We start from the raw sequence: 19,052 nt of genomic DNA on the forward strand, positions 1-19,052 counted from the left end.
AAACAGACTTTAATCTTAAAGGCTTAAGACCTTGTTGAACAAATATCGAACAAATGAGGAACAAGTGAGGCATTGACTCATCCCTGTGAAGAACAGAAGCACTATCATACATTTTAAGAGCAGACAAAAGTCAGTTTGGCTTTTTTGGCTTTTATCACTGACCCAATTATCCATTCAGAGGTAAAGTCAGAGCTTCTCCTGTGCTAAAATCCCTAAACTAATGAAGTGTATTGATTTAAGAAGATAATATCCATGCCCAGGTTTGTGAGGTCCGAGATTAGAATAGTGAACAGTTATTCAGTTCAGTTTTGTAGCTCTACTGTTTGACTGTCCATCCATCACTGACCGGTTCTGGTCAAGGATTCTTGCTTCGTGGTCTAACTTTCATCATTTAAATTCATTTCTCTGACCTTTTTTCTCAAAGTTGTGTTACAAGTCTAGGAACAGGTTTGCCAATTATATCCTTATACAGATAGCTCTATGGACCAGAGAAAATTATAAATCATGGATCATTTGTTTTTATATATATGAACTAATAAACTTTTTTATTTCTCTGATTAGTATGGCTGCAGTTTGGGCACCCAGCCTCCAACGTTTTATCAGTTTTATGGGTCATACTGATTGAGAAACTACAACATTTAACAATAATAAAAAAAGTATATCAGAGCACAGATATATTTAGCTTAAACATAAGAATAAATATAATTAAGACATTTACATATAAATAAGACATTTACATATTTTACCTGCTTCCTGTTTCTATTCCTGAATATTAGATATATTATTATTGAAATATTGTTTTGTTGAAAATTCAAGTTAAATAATTTACATTTATCCGCTAGAAAGTCAGTGAAATTAAAAAAGCCAATTTGTGAGGCAAAGGAGAGAGAGAGAGAGACAGAGAAGGGGGTTGTGACAGAGGAAATGATGGTGTCATGATCTCTTGAGTACCTGTATCATAACGGATTTTGTGGACAGACCAGCGTAGTTTGGGTGCAAGAGTGGAGCTATACGCACACCGAAGAAGGCATATTAAAGGTGAGTTCTTTTCAGATATCTATTTTACTGTCTTTTCTCTCCAGCAGAGACTATGAAAGATAACTTATATCATTTGAATTTTTTGTATTTACGTACCTGGAAGTACTGCCATCTTTACATGACTAAATTCAACTTTTTAAATATTTTTATTCTTCTAGCTACTAACGACCATAGAAACACTTTTGCTTATTTATCATCTCTTGTCCATTTAGATGTCAATCTCACACAGTCGTTCTACCGCTCATATCTTCTCATCCAATAATCATTCTTGCTCCTCACTGGTCAACAATACCTTGGCCTTGGCTCCCGACTCCACCACTTCATCTTCCAGTAACCTGCCCAGTCACATTCCCCAGATGGAAGGAGGACCATATGGCTATTCGATGGGGTCTCAGGGACTGTCCAGGACAAGCGAGAGGAGCGGAGAGCCGATGATGGGCATGGCGTATTTGCCCTATTCTACTTGTTCAAACACAACAATGGAAAGACCAGCACAGCACAGTCACGTTATACAACAGGTACAAGAAGTGTTGTTATGAAAGGTTTATTTTTGTTCCTACTACTTTGATACAATTTTGCATAATAGTATTTACTGCAAGTCAAGTGATCATATTGCTTTTGTGTTCATTCTGCCTCGTCTGTGAACTTGGCAACATGGTGAAGGAGTTTTCTCAGTTCCTTCTTCCTCCTCCTCCGTCCACATTTCGGCAGTCAGGCCAGAAGAGAGGCCTGAGTAAGGACAGCATGGAATACCGGATGAGGCGCGAGCGCAACAACATTGCTGTGAGGAAGAGCCGTGATAAAGCACGCCGGCGTATCCAGCTCACCCAGCAAAAGGCCCTGGAGCTTCAGGAGGAAAATCACAGGCTACTACTGCACATCGAACAGCTTAGCCATGAGGTGGACACACTCAGTCGCTATCTCTCTCAGCGCCACCTACAGAACAAAGTCAATGATGTAGGAGTTGAAGAGAACTGTTGAGTGACCTTAGAAACTCGCTTACCTTAGTTATCAGGTTAGTGGACCTGACTGCATAATTACATAAATGAAGATATGTAAAGACTGTAAGATTATACTGTTATATTATAAACTCGTTCAGTTTATAGATCAGTAAGATAGTCTAGAAAAACATTCAGATCAAAATGAACCAAAAATTATTCTGAAAAGTAGTCCGGATAGCTAAATTACAGATAGTATAACATTATTAAAGAGCTTCCTTTATGTATTCAAATTACCCAGTAAAAGAGAAGCAGGAAATTGGCACACTTTTGGAAATTTCAGTAGTCTCTAATTTATAAAACTAAGTAACGTCCAGAAAACATTATAAACATGGGCATTTAGGGGGATTTTGTCACGAGATCAATGCTGTTGCCATATAGGGTTTTTTCACCTATAATGGTGCAAATGTATTTTTTGTATTTTTCCAAGAATCCAGGGAGTAACTGCAGCATACTTCAGTAATTATTGTAGTATTATTGTGGTAGAAGTGAATTAAACAAAGTTTCAAGAGAAACAGGATGTTTCATACAAAGGTCCTTCATCAGCTATGCAAGCAATGTGTTTCTAACTCTATCTTTATTAATAAGCACAGAATTTCACATCCCTTTTGACAAATTATTTGAATGTTCCTCATAACCATATATATGTATCGTAGCTTCGGCGGGAAACTTCGGTGCACACTGAATCTCATTGTATGTGTATAATGATAATAAAAGTAATTTATCATTAAAGTGTATAATAAGAGCTGAGGAAAAATATCTGAAACAGCACAAAACTCAAAACAAATATCAGAAGACCAGAAAAAGTCCTTAGAGGCAATTTAAATAAATCCACTTTTATATCACATTAACTTTCACTTCTATTTGATTTGATTTGTTTTATTATCTTAACATGAGCTTTCTTGACAATTTTTGTTCCTTATGATATGATGAAACAGCTGTAAAGCTCTCATTAAGTTGCTTTAAATAAGTAAGTCTATGCAATTGTTTGCACTGAACTTATATTTCATATAAATAATGTATGTTTTAAGGTAATTTCCTGGACATGTATGTTATGTTAGTGATAAAAAGAATTGTCCTGATATACATGACAGAAAACCTTAAACAAAGAAGGACAAATAGAAAATAATGGAGAACTTTTTTTTTTCTTTGCAACTTCAGATATTTTTTCTAGATTTTACATTTTTGCTTTGTTCAAAAGTAAAATAAATAAAGGTCACTTTTAAACTATTACTTGCTTTATATTACGTTTTACATTTAATAGCAGATTTTCTTTTACCTATATCGTAGTAAACCACACATATATAATCAGGGGAATATAAACACATCTGCTCTTGTTATAGTACTGGAGTACATGGTTGACTGTAATGTTTTTTTTAAATTTTAAGAAGAAGAAGCCTTTATTTGTCGCATATACATTACGGCACAGTGAAATTCCCTTTTCGCATATCCCAGCTTGTTAGGAAGCTGGGGTCAGAGTGCAGGGTCAGCCATGACACAACGCCCCTGGACAGAGAGGATAATGTGTAAGGGACATCTTTGCTAGATAGTGACCTATATAAGTGGAAACATGTATGAATTAACCTCAGCTAGCTAGCTAGCTAACTTTACTTTTTTTTTTTTTGATAATCAGCATGGTGTTCACTTCATCATAGCTCATTTGGTGAGTTAGTATAGAATATTTCCAGATTAGTTGTGTCAATTTTAGACATATGAAGAAGTAATTTGTAAAGTAATTACTCAAGTAGTTTTTCACCAGACGATTTATTTACGCAAGTATTTTTCTTGATCAATACTTTTCTTTTTACTCGTGTGACTTATCACAACAGGAACAGTACTTTTATTCGTCAGTGTGTTTTGTATGCTTTCCACCACTGCAAATAAGAGTATGAATATTTCTGAATTTTATAACTATTTTAGCATGCACAGGCTAGAAAATCACTCCATTTCATGATGAATATAACACATTACTTACTACATTATTAGTAAATGTTTAGCTTCCTACCCCTTACTTCATCTCAAGCCTCTTGCTAACTGACACAATGACACAGGATTTTGAGTGGGGAAGAGCAGAGGCCCAGCTCTGGTGGGACGGGTATGATTTCATCATTGTGTGGGACACAGAACTGGAGATATCATCAACAAGCATGGCTTTATGAGCCTTCCTGTGGCTGCCACTGCAGACAGAGGACACACAGATAGCAAGTGGGAAGTGGACACACACAGGGCTTTTTTTTTTTTTTTTTTTTGCTTGTTTGTCTGTGTTTGCTGGTGATCCAGTGTTATCAGGCCCTGTCATCTGTTCTCACAACATAACATTTACTTGGGATGAAAAGTGTCTTTGCCATCTCTCTATAGTATCACTGCAAACAGAATACACAGTAGTAAGAAGGCACAATGATACCAGGTGGTTAGTTGACACATACATGTGTGTGTGTGTGTCTTCAGTTTTTACTCTAAGTTAAAACTAAGCCATGAGAGCAGATGGTTGGAGCTGATATCACCAAACTGACAGGTTGTTAGTGCAATGAGGGAAAACGGTAAGAGAGCAGGGGAGAAATTTGGATAGGCAGTGGAAAATCTTCAGAGAACTTACAAATGTACCTGAATATATGTTGAAATAACTTTGTGCTCAAATGTTTGAGTTGCACCAGTCTCTATGGGGCAATATGTGGTTCCAGGCCTGAAATACGGCCACACGATTAGGAAAGACAGTATTTCAGCTCAGTCTCAGCACCTCAAAACCCGGCGTTGCGCAACACCAAATGACCAATGACTTGCATGTACTCAAAGGCCAATAAATCTAGAGGGAACTTCAGTATTTCCTGGTAATTGTGATTAAGCTAAATGCAATCGTACAAACTACAAACCACTAGAATGGAAAATTATAAGTGATTAACAGAGTGTGAGAAAGAACCTCCACCAAGAGATGAATGTGAAGAAAAGAGATTATTAGTTGTACAAAGTTTCCTTAATTGCATATATTTCACACCATCAAAGGCTTTTTTAATATGTGACTATGTGAATAATATGTGAAAAAATCAGATGTAAAAATAAATTAATCCTGTGAAAAAAACATGAACTTAAAAAAAAAATGTGTGTGAAACATTACAAGTGAAGTTTTTAGAATTTATGAATTCATATGTGAAGTTCATGTGACTTTTCTGTAAGGGAATCATCTGTAACTACAAATAAAATCAAAATACTCTATGGCCAAAAGTATGTGCACACCTCACCATCACATTCATATGCGTGTGTTGAAATCCCATTCCAGATTTTGTCCCCTTTCGCTGTTGTTATAACCTCCATTCTTCTGGGAAGTCTCTCCACTAGATTTTGGAGTGTGGCTGTGGGGATTTGTGCTCATTCAGCCACAAGAGCATTAGTGAGGTCAGGCACTGATGTCAGGTGAGGAGGCCTGGGGTGCAATCGGAGTTCCAGTTCATCCCAAAGGTTGAGGTCAGGGTTCTGTGCAGGCCACTTGAGTTTTTCCACTCCAATCTTGGCAAAACATGTCTTCATGAGCTCGCTTTGTGCACAGAGACATTGTCATGCTGGAACAGGTTTAGGCCCCTTAGTTTCATGCTACAGCGTACAAAGACATCCTGTGCTTTGCTTCCAACTTTGTGGCAACAGTTTGGGGAAGAACCACATATGGGTGTGATGGTTATGTGTCCACAAACTTTTGGCCATATAATGCATAATCCACAGACACCAAAGTCCAATCCTATCAGACTACAACACTGTATGTACACTATTAGGAAAAGGGGTTTTCCAGGGGTTCTTTAAATTATTAATGTCTCCTAAACTTCCTAAACGTGATCTACTTAGAACCCTTTCTGAAAAAGAAACCCTGTGCTGTAAGGTTCCCTCTGGAGAAACACTCAAGATTAGCACATAATAATAATAAAGCTTAGCATAATAAATGGCTAAAAAATAGCACATAATTTGTCATTTTATTTTATAGTGCTTTTTAACAACTTTACAGATATCAGTGTCTTAAATCACGGCATGTAAGACATGCACATGGCAGTAAAGCAACCCAAAGTAATTTGATAATAAATTTCTGATAATAAAATAAAAAAAATGTTCTGAAATTCCTAATAATACCCCCACTTGTGAGTGAATATTATATTATAGCTGCATTAGATAAACCAGTGTGTAAACCAGTGGTTCTCAAAGTGGGCTTCATGGAGCAGAGCCAGGGGTCAGTACAGTGGTGAAAATCAAAAAGGAATTATTGAGTTCTTTACTGTAGCCTGTTTGACTTGTTTAACAACTTAAAAAAAAACGAGTAGGCCTGTAAATAATGACTTGGACCTAATCTGTAGGTGTGTGTGCATGCATGCATGTATGTATGTATGTATGTATGCATGTATGCATTTATGTATGTATGTATGTATGTATGTATGTATGTATGTATGCATGTATGCATTTATGTATGTATGTATGCATGTATGCATTTATGTATGTATGTATGTATGTATGTATGCATGTATGCATTTATGTATGTATGTATGCATGTATGCATTTATGTATGTATGTATGTATGTATGTATGCATGTATGCATTTATGTATGTATGTATGTATGTATGTATGTATGTATGTATGCATGTATGCATGCATGTATGTATGTATGCATGTATGCATTTATGTATGTATGTATGTATGTATGCATTTATGTATGTATGTATGCATTTATGTATGTATGTATGTATGCATGTATGTATGTATGCATGTATGTATGCATGTATGTATGTATGCATGTATGTATGTATGTATGTATGTATGCATGTATGCATTTATGTATGTATTTATGTATGTATGTATGTATGTATGCATGTATGCATTTATGTATGTATGTATGTACGTACTGCTTTACTGCCATATGGGGGCAGGGGGCACAGTAGCTTAGTAGTTAACATGTTTGCCTCACACCTTCAGGGTTGGGGGCTCAATTCCAATCTCTGCCCTGTGCAGAGCCTGCATGTTCTCCCTGTGCTTTGGGGGTTTCCTCTGTGTACTCTGGTTTCCTCCCCCAAGCCCAAAGGTGTGTGTGTGTGTGTGTGTGTGTGTGTCTGGTGCCCTGCCTTGTGACCCAAGTCCCCTGGGGTAGGCTCCAGGCTCCCTGTGACCCTGTGTAGGATAAGTGGTACAGACAATGGATTGATATGTGTAATTTATGTGTATGTCCACATTTGACTAAACAGCATTTACCTCTCTGTAGAGGTAATCTGAACTGAAGCAAAGCAACCTCTGTGAAATCATAGCATGATAAGCATGTTAAGCATGCATGCATGCACGGTAAATAAAAAGCCTCCACGTTTGCAGAGAGACCTGTACAGTATGAGGTCACAGCGTTTTGTGCGGATGTAGTGCTCCACCTGGCGGCCACACAGTCAACCCGCAGCTCTTTCAGGGAAAGGGGAAAGGATCCCGAATGGAGCCGATGCTGCACGAGACTGGCCGCTTTTTCCGGACGTTGTTCCGCTGCAGCTTTTTTCCGCCCTCTTTGCGTCCTGGAGGAACCGGTTCGTGCGCTCTGTGCTGAGAGTCTTTAAGTCGCGCATGTCGGAAATGCGCCTGTATTTAACGTGTGTGTGTTTCCTGTCGGCGGATTGCACCTCGGCCAGGAGGACAGCTCAGCAACAGCCTTTGTTCGGACAGAGGGCTACTTGTGCCATTCCCGGGCCACGCCATTGAATTTCCTGTGCTTAGTGGACATTAGTGTCCAAGCATGAAGACTTGGACAGTGGACGGTAGCCGGGAATAGGACACGCGTTAAAGAGGGGAGACAATGCGGTTATGAGACGAGCTCTTCTCCAAAAGAAAGAAAGAAGGAAAGAAAGAAGATCACCTGCGCCTGCTGATTGTCACTGCGCTCACTGACAGAGTGACATTTACTGACACTTGCTGTCACAGTCTCATCATCATCATCCTCATCATCATCATTACAGTAAGTTCCTTATATATCAATCTCCAAGTGAAAGATGTGCCTTTAGAGAAGGAAAGCAGGAGTGTTTACAGTGTTCATGCGGTATGTGTGTGTGTGTGTGTGTGTGTGTCAGCAGGGCTCAGCTGTTTCTACAGTAACACACAAACACACACTGCTCTGTTTATAGCCACATTAGAACGACCTGCTTGAGTCTTGCTCTTCTGTTGTTTATTTACATGCTGCACTTTTCCCCATCTCTAATGTGCCTCTTATGTAATGCTGGAATACACACATCCAGCCACTAGGCTGTACTAAGCACTACATGCTCCAACTTCTTTCTCCATCTTGAAATCCTGAAAACCAGTCAGATCTTCTTACACCTTGAGGATATTAAGAAGTCTTTAGAGATGGCTGATGAAGATGATGGTTGATGTAGTTGTGAGGCCTAGTGAACAGAGCTGGGCAATTGATTGCGCAATATTAAAGATAATAAGACAACTGAGGTAACTGTTATGATTAAGACAAATGAGACTAATGAATGAACTGTTTCATTTCTTTTAATTTTCTAGAAGTTAAATGAGGGCAGTCCAAACACAGGAAGCATAAGAGACAGCCATAAAACACACAAAAAAGAAGATTTAGACATCCATTTACAGACACACAAGTTCATGATTAACCCTCTAATGTCTAAGCTTAAGTGTGGCCACTTGTGCATTTCATAAGTTTTTCCTGGGATTTGGTGATCACTGTTTTTGTGTTTTCTGCTTCAGCACTCTGTTTCTCAATTCCACCAGTCACAAATACAAACTCAGACCTTAGTTATACCAGTCTTAAACAATTACCACGAACAGTTTTCCACTCAAGTCTCCATCAGTGAACAGTTTGATCACTTCACCAAAACAGACTTTATGTCAAAACTATAATGAATTTCCTGGTTACACAATAACACTTTTTGACCATATAGTACACACTTTTAATAGGGAATTATTTATAATCGCACTATCCGGTGTCACCCAGATGAGGATAGGTTCCTCAAGTCTTCCTAATTTTTTGGCTTGCTCATTAGGGATAAATTTATACATTTTAAATTTATATCCTGAATTTATTTATTTCTGTAAAGCTGCTTTGTGACAATATTGTCAATATTGTCAATATCCATTGTTAAAAGGGCTGTACAAATAAAATTGAATTGAATAGAGTTGAAGTAAACACAAATATTCCATATAAGCAGCAAAAATATTATTATATGATTTCGCATTTTACGGTAAAATCAATAAAACATAGAAAAGCAAACTGAGTAAATAACTGCAGTAATAAGTAACTAATAATGCTATTGGTAAATATTCAGCGATGGGCTGGTGTGATACAGCCTGATTGGAAGCGGATTATTGTCTTATCACAACATCCTGACGTTTTTAATTCCTCTTATACCGCAGCAATTTACCAATGATTACAATTTTTAATTTATTAATGAGTGACATATGGTGCTTTTTAACCATTTATAGTTACATTTAATGTTTTGGATCGTCTGTGAGACAAATGTTATCTGTTGTCACTTACGTTATAGTAGCTTGTTCACTCACCAGCCTCTTACTTCTCTGTCTTCATGTTAATAAGAAAAAAACACAGCTTGTCCTGAAACCTTCTGTGCTGAAGACTCTTTTGTGGTGGAAAACCTACTGACTGTTACAAAGTTCTGATGTCTCCTCACAGAAAAGGTCACCACGTCAGGGATTATCTGTTTTTCACTTTTAAAATCCGTTTATTACTAGCCTCGGATTATACAGATTATACAAATCCCTGTGAAACAATAGAAATGATAACATATTAGAATGCACATTAATATAAAGTTATTATTTAAATTACAGCCAGCACTATTGACAGAGCCATGCTGTTATAGAAAATTAATCAACACGTGACCAATCAGATTAATGAATTAGTGAATCTCTGACGTATAAAACTCTTTATGAACTGTTAAAAATGACTGGAATGCTCTTGTCTGTTTGGACACTATACAGTATGTACAGGTGTGTGCTCATTTTCACCACTAGTGCATGAAAGGAATGAGTGCAATAATGCATAACACCTCTACTTCTTTAGTTTAACATGGAGCTGTTAAGATCTCAGGTTTGAATTTTGTTTGAACACACTGGCTGGAAAGAATTAGGTCTTAAAGGGTTTCAAGTTTAAACTGGCTCAGTGTCATATGAGTATACAGTTTCAAGGACCTCTGAAGATTATTCCAGGTGTGTAGGACACTGTATCTGACGTCTGTCTTTTTGTCCCCCGGTCAGAATGTACCATGGTTTCATTGATTCCCAAGGCAGGGGTAATAATAGATTATTAGGTGTGTAGAGAGGGCAGTATTTCAGGGAGTGTTTGTTAGGTTTTTTGCCAGAGATAATTTGGAAAGGTAATTCTGTGATTCTGATATAACAGTATGTAACAGAAATGTAATAGCAATGATTCTGTTTACATTTCTCATTTTTCCATGTTAGACATTATTTTTCTCTTCTTTGGACAGAAGAAGAGAGAAGGATGAGAGAAACCAAAATCTAAAATTCTGTCTTTCTCTGTTTCATTCTTTTTCTCTATCTGCCCTATTCTTACGCCAACATTAAAGGGTGAAGCCAAAGCCAGGTGCGAATCGCCGGACTCCATACCACACAGCAGACGGCTTTTCACTGACCTCTCACCTTGAGCTATGACGTCCCCACCCTCCCCTCTGGCTTCCCCTTGTCCTTGCCCTCCTCCCCCTCCCTCTCTGCCCTCATCCCCTGCCCCATCCTCTCCTGCGCCCTCTACTGTCCCGGTGCCTCCCTCGCTACCCCCTACAGGTGAGGTAATGGTGATGGCCCTGGGACGGAAGAAACAGAGGCTTTTCATCGTGCTTTCCATCTTGCCTAACCTCTTTTTGGCCTTCCTGCTGTCTTCTGACCCGCTGTTGACCCTGGCATCACCCCATCACTGTCACCTGTCGGTGTCCAACCCCACGGATGAGATGCTAAATGCCTCACTGCCCTGGGAGAAGGGTACTAGGGAAGGCGACAGTGGGGGGCTCTCCCAGTGCACCCAGTACCTGTTCCTTAACGGCACTCGCTCTGGTGTAGTGGACTGTGAAGCTGGGTGGGACTTTAATGTCACTGAAGGCCTGAGGAATAACATTGTCACTGAGGTACTCTTTTAGTAATTACAATGGCTTACAATGAATCATCTTTTAATAAATTTAAATAACATCTTACACACCAGAAAGCTGAAATTGTAGTTATAATAGGAAAATATAGAGGTTTGACAATAATTTTTATTTAATTATTATTAATGATGCACAATTCTTAGAGTGAGATTTTCATTTATACACACTTTCCAAGTAGTACGTGTTATTCCAAGTAATATGTGTTATTCTGGATGATATACTATTGAGCAGGATTTCTTTTAATCTCATGTATGTTTGACATTATTCTTATATAAATATACTACCGGTATACATCCCACTGTCTAGGATAAAGCCGTGAAATTAATATTTGGATTATTTCGAAAACCTTTTTCTTGTCTGTGACCCATACATGTATTATTGCCAGATTTTGAGAATAACCAATTTGACAATAGCCTGGTGTTTTCTCATGCTTTATTCCACACAGAGTGTCCCTTCTCCAGCAGTGGTGTGTTGGAAGCCTGTCTTCCACTCATTAGCATTTGTTAATCATAATTCGCTTTGCAGTTTAAACCATAACGACATACTCCTGGGTTTACCTAATACACAATGTCATTCTGTCGCAAAATGACTTCAACTTTTGGGATTTTTTTGCACTTGAATTAATCCACCACATGCCAAGGTCAGTAGCTAGTACTTGGCATGCTGTGGGGATGATGTTAGTTTGAAAATCTGAACCTACTAAAGAGTACAACCAGTACACATGTTCATACTCTGAGTGTACGGAAGACTGGAAGTGTAAAGTATGACAGAGTACGCAAACCTCTCTGAGGTATGTTGTTAGCTTGCATGTTTGTGTGTATTTCTGTGTACTGTGTACTTGGGAAGATTCTGTGTCTTTCTGAAGTTCACTGCTTTGCTCAGCATCCTGTGGTGTTTAGCCTGTGCATTTCTAGCATGTTTTCCCCGCTGCCTGCTAAGAGAGTTAAAGCACAGGGCATAAGCAGGCACAGCTTATGAAAACTTGAAAATAATTTGCTTCATACATCACCTAGCAACCACTGTGGATATTATGGGAGTTGAACACCCTTAAGAGACTTAAGGCAGTAATGCTTTAAAGTGAAACGTCAGCATTTCCATCACTGCTGGAAGTTGGACATATTTGTGTGGATACTCTTTAAGCATTCTGAACAAGGTGTAGTGTCATTGCTATTTTCAGGGTGTGGACAGGCAGAAAGAAACTAAACACAGCATGAGCTGCACGCTCATCATAATTAATAAATGCATTGTAAACTGCTTTAGAACTTGCTTGACGAGTTTCCACCCAGACTTTTCCACATGCCTTGCATTTTTCCCGTTCGCCCCAAACATACCACTGAGTACAGAGAGAACTATATATTATCTGGTTGATTAAGCAATAATATTATGCCATGCTTGGAGCCCTGAATAATTCTCAGTTGATTTATGGTATCTCTAAAAAATAGATTCAATTCAGCTTGTTGTTGTTTTGTTTTGTTTTGTTTTAGATTTGATATATTCCTTTCTATTTTTTAATTAATTAATTGAAAGGAGATTGTTCAGCTAAATGGAGGAAGGGAATTGTAGTTTTGTTGTATATAGTGTTGTTTTTTTGGACTTTATATAGTCTTTTATGAGATATAATATCCAATTAAAATAGCTACATTACCAGGTCATCTTTTTCAAGAAACTGTCATTTCCTGACTTCCTGTCTGCATGACTCCTGTCTTGGCAGTGGAATCTGGTGTGCTCTCAGTATTGGCTGGTCCCAGTGGAGGAAGTGTGCTTCATATTGGGTATCCTGATAGGCTGCCTGGGCCTTGGATATGCTGCTGACCGGTGAGAAGCAGTGCAAGAACACAAAAATCTTATTACCTTGTGTTTAGCATGCAGGGCATTAATATATAGTCTTGTATAGATTGAGGTACAGTACTGTACAAAAGTCTTAGGCACCCTATTTTTTTTTAGTACAAACTTTGTTAAAGATTTTTATTTTATGACTTCTACATTATTGATTCAGTACAAAAACACTTTAGATTTCCAAACATTAGTTTTCCGGCACAAAATTAAATGTTACAGAAAAATGTTTGTATGTCAGTAAAGAAAGCAGCATATTACATGAGAGACAAAAAAAAAACATAATGAAGGCTGCTGGGTTTTGCTGCAAAAATAAGAAGCAAATGCACAATAATGGCTAAAAATATGTTGAAATTACAATTATTAATCAGTCAGTATAGAAACAGTATAGTGGTTTTGGCTAAATGTCATGGTGTAGAATGTCTCTGTAATGGTTTGTCCCTTCCTCAGATTGGGCCGGCTGAAGACCCTGCTAATCTCTCTCACTTTGTCTGTGGTTTTTGGCATACTGGTGTGTGTGTCTCCCTCACCACCTATGTTCATCGCCATGCGGTTCTGCTTGGCCGCAGCCACTGCTGGCATTTATCTCGTGCTATATATTGCACGTAAGTAGAGTGCATCTTGAAAGAGACATTCATCAGTTGAGTGAGTCTGGCGTGTATGAGTATAGCTAAAATGCAGAGGCCATTAGTTCTTCTCTTGATGGTTGAAACATTAATTCATGAGAGGAGATGCTATCAGAAGCATGAACTGAAATGCATTTTTATGAATAAGGAATAAAAGACTTCAGGATGTGATGTTGTAGGATAGTAATCAATGCAGGGATGGTGTGATGCAGCCTGTGATGCCACCCTGAAGTTAATTATTTTCAAATAACAGCATGTCCTGATGTTTTTTATACCTGTCAATGATTATAATATTTTTAATTAATTAGAAAAGGACACGTACTTTTTATCTGCTTATAGTAGCATTTAAAGTTTTGGAAATGTCTATGAAACAAGTTAGTTCCTGTTCTCACTTATATAAACACTTGTATATCGTATAAACACTCGTTCCCCTCCCATCCTCTCTTTTTTCTCTCCCTTAAATTAATGACAAAAATAAACTCAGCTTGTTGTGTTACTGAGAAGCCAAAGACCTCCATCCTGAAGACTTTCCTGTTACAGCTTTACCTCTTTACCTAGGCTACTACAAAGTAGGACTGCACAATATATCAAAATTATCGAAATATCGCAAATGTTAATATCGCGATATGCATAACGTAAGGGTTTGCGATAACGGAATGATTTTAATACTTCAAAATGTTACGAAAAGTCAAAAGTTTTAGGGTGACGCAGATAGCAGAGAATGCTTTCTTTTCCTCAGAAGAACATGAAACATGTATGTTGGTTACATCATTTTCAGTTTTTTAATATATATATATATATATATATATATATATATATATATATATATATATATATATATATATATAATTTAAATTGACTTTACACACATATAGCATTATCGTACCGCATATCGCATATATTTTTTCTTCGATATCGTGCAGCCCTTTTACAAATTACTGATACTGGAGACTCCTTTCAAAAATGTTAAATAAACGTCTCCTTACAGAAAACTTCACCAAATCAATGATTATATAATTTTTTTAAATCTGTTTATGTGGAGCATCCACCATACAAGTCCTTGTGTCAGGTGTTGCTATACCTTATTAAAAAAAGAGCACATCACGTGGTTATAGAAAATTAATCAGCCCCTTTTGACCAATCAGAATCAAGCATTCAGCAGTGCTGTGGTATTAGTGTACTTATGACACTATGTGCATAAATTTTTTTTCCATTTATATTCTTTATTGCTGTGTTTATGACATGGATCTTTGTATTTGCTTTGGGTGCTGTATCGCTGCTTAATGAAAGGTTTGGAACTGTGTGATCCTTCACTGCGTCTCCTGGTGACCATGATTGCGGGACTGACAACAGTTGCCGGGGAGCTCTTATTGCTGGGAGTAGCTGTTGGATGCCCGACATGGAGGGGGTTGATAGGAACCGGAGCGGCACCTCTTTCTCTCTTCCTCTGCTATGGGTGAGGGACTGCTGGGAAATGTTACAGCTCTGAACTTTTGCAGCTGTTCAGTTTATAGTGGTTAGGATTGGAGGTGGTCAGCTTTAAAGAAAGGGAGGTACTGGCTATACAGGGTCCTGACAGAGCAACTCGACAAGCATAAAACAGTCATTGCAGATAAAGAGATGAATACAAACTGACTACATCTTGAGAGTCATTAAATTTTATTGATTTGACATTCCCTCAGAAACATGAAGACATTAGCGAGTGTCCATTAGCACCTGCCTGTAACAGTGCATCAGCTTGGTTTCTATATCTGCCAGACCTCTCTGCTAGTATTAATGTGTCAGTTATGTTGTTCTACTTTTTGTTTTTAACAACTTGTCAACAAACAGTCATATCTGTTTGCCTGTGCTTAGTATTCCAGGTGTCTTTCCAGAGTCTCCACGCTGGTTATTGCTCTCAGAGAGAGCAGGTGACATGAACTCGTTCAGTGAACACAGTGAGCGACAAAGAGAAGATGATGGCTTCACAGGTCTGTTCATGAACACCAATCACCGCCTAACTAGTTTAGTCACTCAGCACTTGCTAAACAGCCACAGATTTGTTTTCGCTATGCTTTCTCTAATGCTTTGGAGAATAGCCATTTAGATCTGTTTCTCTGTGAGAGTCTGAGTCTTCATGTTTTGTTGTGGGATTAAGAAATGTAGCATGCTTGACCATTTGGAGTGTAAATGTGACCTGTTATGATGTCCCTGTAGAGCTGGAGTCGGAGTCCCCGCAGCCTGGTCGTCCTCACTTGTCCTTCCCAGAGCTACTCCAGAGTCGAAACATCTGGAAAAACATGTGTGTGTTGGGCTTTACCTCGTAAGTCAAAATTAAATGTCTACCTTTCTAGTTTATGTGGCTCAGCGGGTAAGGTTGACACCTCATAGCTCTAGGGTCCTAGATCCCGAGCTCAGGTTACGGTCTGTGTGGAGTTTCTGTGCATGTTCTACCCCGTGGGTTTCTCCAGTTTCCTCCCACCTCCCAAATACATGCCTATAGGTGGATTGGCTACTCTAAATTGCCCCTAGGTGTGAATGAGTATGTGAATGTGTGTGTGCGCATGGTGGCCTGCGACCAGCAGTGGAATGGCGTCTCTGGGATAGGCTCCAGATCTCCAGGACACACCTATTATTAAGATAGTCCCAGTATAAATTACAGAATAAGAGAATAGAAATTTGCTTTATGTAGACTCAATCCATCATTTCTCTCTTTCCTTTTCTTACTGGCTCTCTCAGGTTCATCTCTCATGGCATTAGTCACTGCTACAGCTCCTTCAGGGGTGATGTCCGAGGCACTACTTCCAGTTTCTATTGGACCTACCTGCTGTCTGTCTGTGCAGGAGGTGGAGCTTGGCTGTTGCTCTGGGCAACAGTGGACCGGTGTGGTCGCCGTGGGATCCTCTTGCTGGCCATGACAATGACGGGACTCGCCTCTCTCATTCTGCTGGGCCTGATGGAGTGTGAGTGCAGATCCTGCTGATAGAAATGTTGTCTTTGAAATTGAAAATGTTGACTTCTCAGAAAGATTTGAGATGGCTTTGTGGACATTCCTGGCACTAGGTTGCCAAATTTTAAAAACCCCGGATCCATACTGGCACTATGTTGCCATCATGTGGCAGATCAGTAGTACAGTAGTATCACACAAATGGTAAAAACCTACTGAAGTATTAAATTACACATATATTACTCTATAGTAATTGCATATATTACTAGATCTATTTGTATATATTTAAGATGGTTTTTCTAAACATTTTTCTACTTGTGGACTTAATGGTTGTATGTTCTGTCTGTAGATCTGAGCGAGTCAGCCATTACAGTGTTCTCCGTGCTGGGCCTGTTCTCATCACAGGCTGCTGCGTCTCTGTGTGTCCTCTTTACGGCTGAAATCATGCCCACCATCATTAGGTAACACTTTACATTTATTTAAACCTCTCCAACTCACGGTTAGGCTGAATGCCTTCATATTCACTATATATGGTCAGTAAATATGGTATAATATAATGGCCTTCCAGAACACACACTATACACTGATAGAGCACACTATACTGTATGCTCAATAAATCATAATTTCACATTCAGCCACAGAAGCAGTCTGTTAATTTTTATAATTATAAAATTTGTAAATTAAGGATTACTTAGATGTATTTACTTAACATGTATTTACTCGGAGGCCTTTTCCTATCTCAAGTGTCATTTAGCCATTAGGTTGAGGAAAGCTTGCAGTAAGTGAATCAAAGTAGAACATGAGATCTTTTAAAAGTATTTGAATGGTGAAATTTGTTCCAGCAGAATAATGTAAAATTCTATAAAGCCATAATGTCCTTTTTTATATGGATCCATCCTTTTTAGCAAAATAAATGAATGGTGATTAGATATATTGTAAATAAGTGGAGCAATACTGATTAAATAAAAGCAATTCAAATGTGATTCTAATATCCAATTTGCTGCTCGGACACATTGGTATTTCTGCAGCAATTAAACTAAATGTTAAACTCGTCACATTTTCCTGGTCTTTCCAGGGGAAGTGGGGTGGGTGCTATCCTGGCTCTTGGCTGCGTGGGTCGGCTTAGCTCTCCTCTGATGGACCTACGCAACCATTATGGCTACTTCCTGCACCATGTAGTCTACTCTTCTCTTGCCCTGTTGGCTGTTCTGTCCATTCTGCTGCTTCCGGAGAGCAAACGGAAGCCCCTGCCACAGACACTAGCTGATGGTGAGCAATACAGGCGCCCACCACTGGGCCGGAAGAGGAGGGACAACGTTCCTTTGCTTGCCACACCAAATCCAGAGACCTAGCCTTCTTTGTAGACACACATGCACCTGTCCACCTCAGCCATTCCCCTGACTCTCACCATGTCTGTGTGGCAGAGGACGAGAGGGGGCGCATGGGACAAGCCTTCTTAACTTCCCATCCTGTAATCATTCCTAACGCGTAAATGGAGCTACAGCACGCTCCTGCTGAAGTGCGAGGGGTGAGAAACTCAACGGTGTAGAGAGCCAACCGTGCTCTGTAGTATCCCAGGGCTCAACTACAGCTAGCAGTGAGTGCCAATTTCATATACCGTGCAACAGGTGGTAACCCTAAAAAGTAACACACCAGACAGTTGCCATCATGGACATAATACAAGTGTGTATGGCCCATATAGCAGAGTGACAAATCCCCTAAGTACATCAGCCCCACTTCATACAGGCAAGGGCTCAAAATACTACAGTTGTTTTGTAAATACCCTAAATATACTCTCTCTGAACTGAAATAGAATATAAAAGGTAGGGAGGAAATAGACATTCTATTATGCTCCTGCCGGCCCATCAGCACAATAGAAAAACTTCATTGCAAGTTCTTCTGTTATTTATCAACGGGTAGTTTATAATGGCATTATGGTACTGATTATTCTGATTCGTGTATGCGGGAGTGTGGCATGCTGACAGGGAAGGAGTATTCATGTTACACACAGCGCCTGTAGCACTCTTATAGACACTTTGGGGAAACAGGACTGAATCTTGCACCCAGTATTAATGAGTGTGAAGGGAAGCAAAGGACAAGTGCTAGAATGTGTGGTCCGTGTGGTCATGCTCTGAGCACAAGCATGGAACATGAGCCAAAGAAACTGAAGGAATGAATAATGCAGCCTTGTCTTAGAATCACCGCTCTGTCAATTTGTTAGTTTGTTTTAAAAAATGCACTTAATTCTCTGTTGGTAGTAATAATAAGACAATTAATGATTATTATGATAATTGCTAAAAATTACTTGACAGTAGTAATAAGACTTTAATAACTGATTGCTTAGGATTATTTACCAAGTAATAATATGTGCTGTAATTATGTTAATAAATCTTTAACCTAATTTAATTGAAAATAAAATTTTAAAAATGAAAGTTGGTTCTGTCTTTGTATTAATGTAATGTAATATGACCTGTAATGGACTGGTGTGTATTGTATTAGCAC

At 38.7% G+C, this 19,052-nt stretch overlaps 2 protein-coding genes across 2 annotated transcripts; both read left to right on the forward strand.

Annotated features, from left to right (window-relative positions):
• The first annotated feature begins 44 nt into the window (after positions 1 to 44).
• cebp1 (CCAAT/enhancer binding protein (C/EBP) 1) lies at positions 45 to 3,266 on the forward strand. Its single transcript, XM_026914423.3, has 3 exons — positions 45 to 1,038; positions 1,251 to 1,556; positions 1,702 to 3,266. The coding sequence occupies exons 2-3, from the start codon at positions 1,251 to 1,253 to the stop codon at positions 2,017 to 2,019; spliced, it is 624 nt and encodes a 207-aa protein (XP_026770224.1). The 5' UTR covers positions 45 to 1,038; the 3' UTR covers positions 2,020 to 3,266.
• Positions 3,267 to 7,429: 4,163 nt separating this feature from the next.
• On the forward strand, positions 7,430 to 19,041 carry slc22a17 (solute carrier family 22 member 17). The gene is made up of 10 exons (XM_026914398.3): positions 7,430 to 7,993; positions 10,596 to 11,147; positions 12,877 to 12,980; positions 13,449 to 13,603; positions 14,915 to 15,080; positions 15,479 to 15,594; positions 15,821 to 15,926; positions 16,343 to 16,566; positions 16,900 to 17,011; positions 17,626 to 19,041. Exons 2-10 carry the CDS (start codon positions 10,677 to 10,679, stop codon positions 17,900 to 17,902), a joined length of 1,731 nt encoding a protein of 576 aa, XP_026770199.1. The 5' UTR covers positions 7,430 to 7,993; positions 10,596 to 10,676; the 3' UTR covers positions 17,903 to 19,041.
• Positions 19,042 to 19,052: the final 11 nt, after the last annotated feature.

The sequence above is a fragment of the Pangasianodon hypophthalmus genome, chromosome 1 (genome assembly GCF_027358585.1).
Source record: "Pangasianodon hypophthalmus isolate fPanHyp1 chromosome 1, fPanHyp1.pri, whole genome shotgun sequence".
NCBI classification, from domain to species: domain Eukaryota; kingdom Metazoa; phylum Chordata; class Actinopteri; order Siluriformes; family Pangasiidae; genus Pangasianodon; species Pangasianodon hypophthalmus.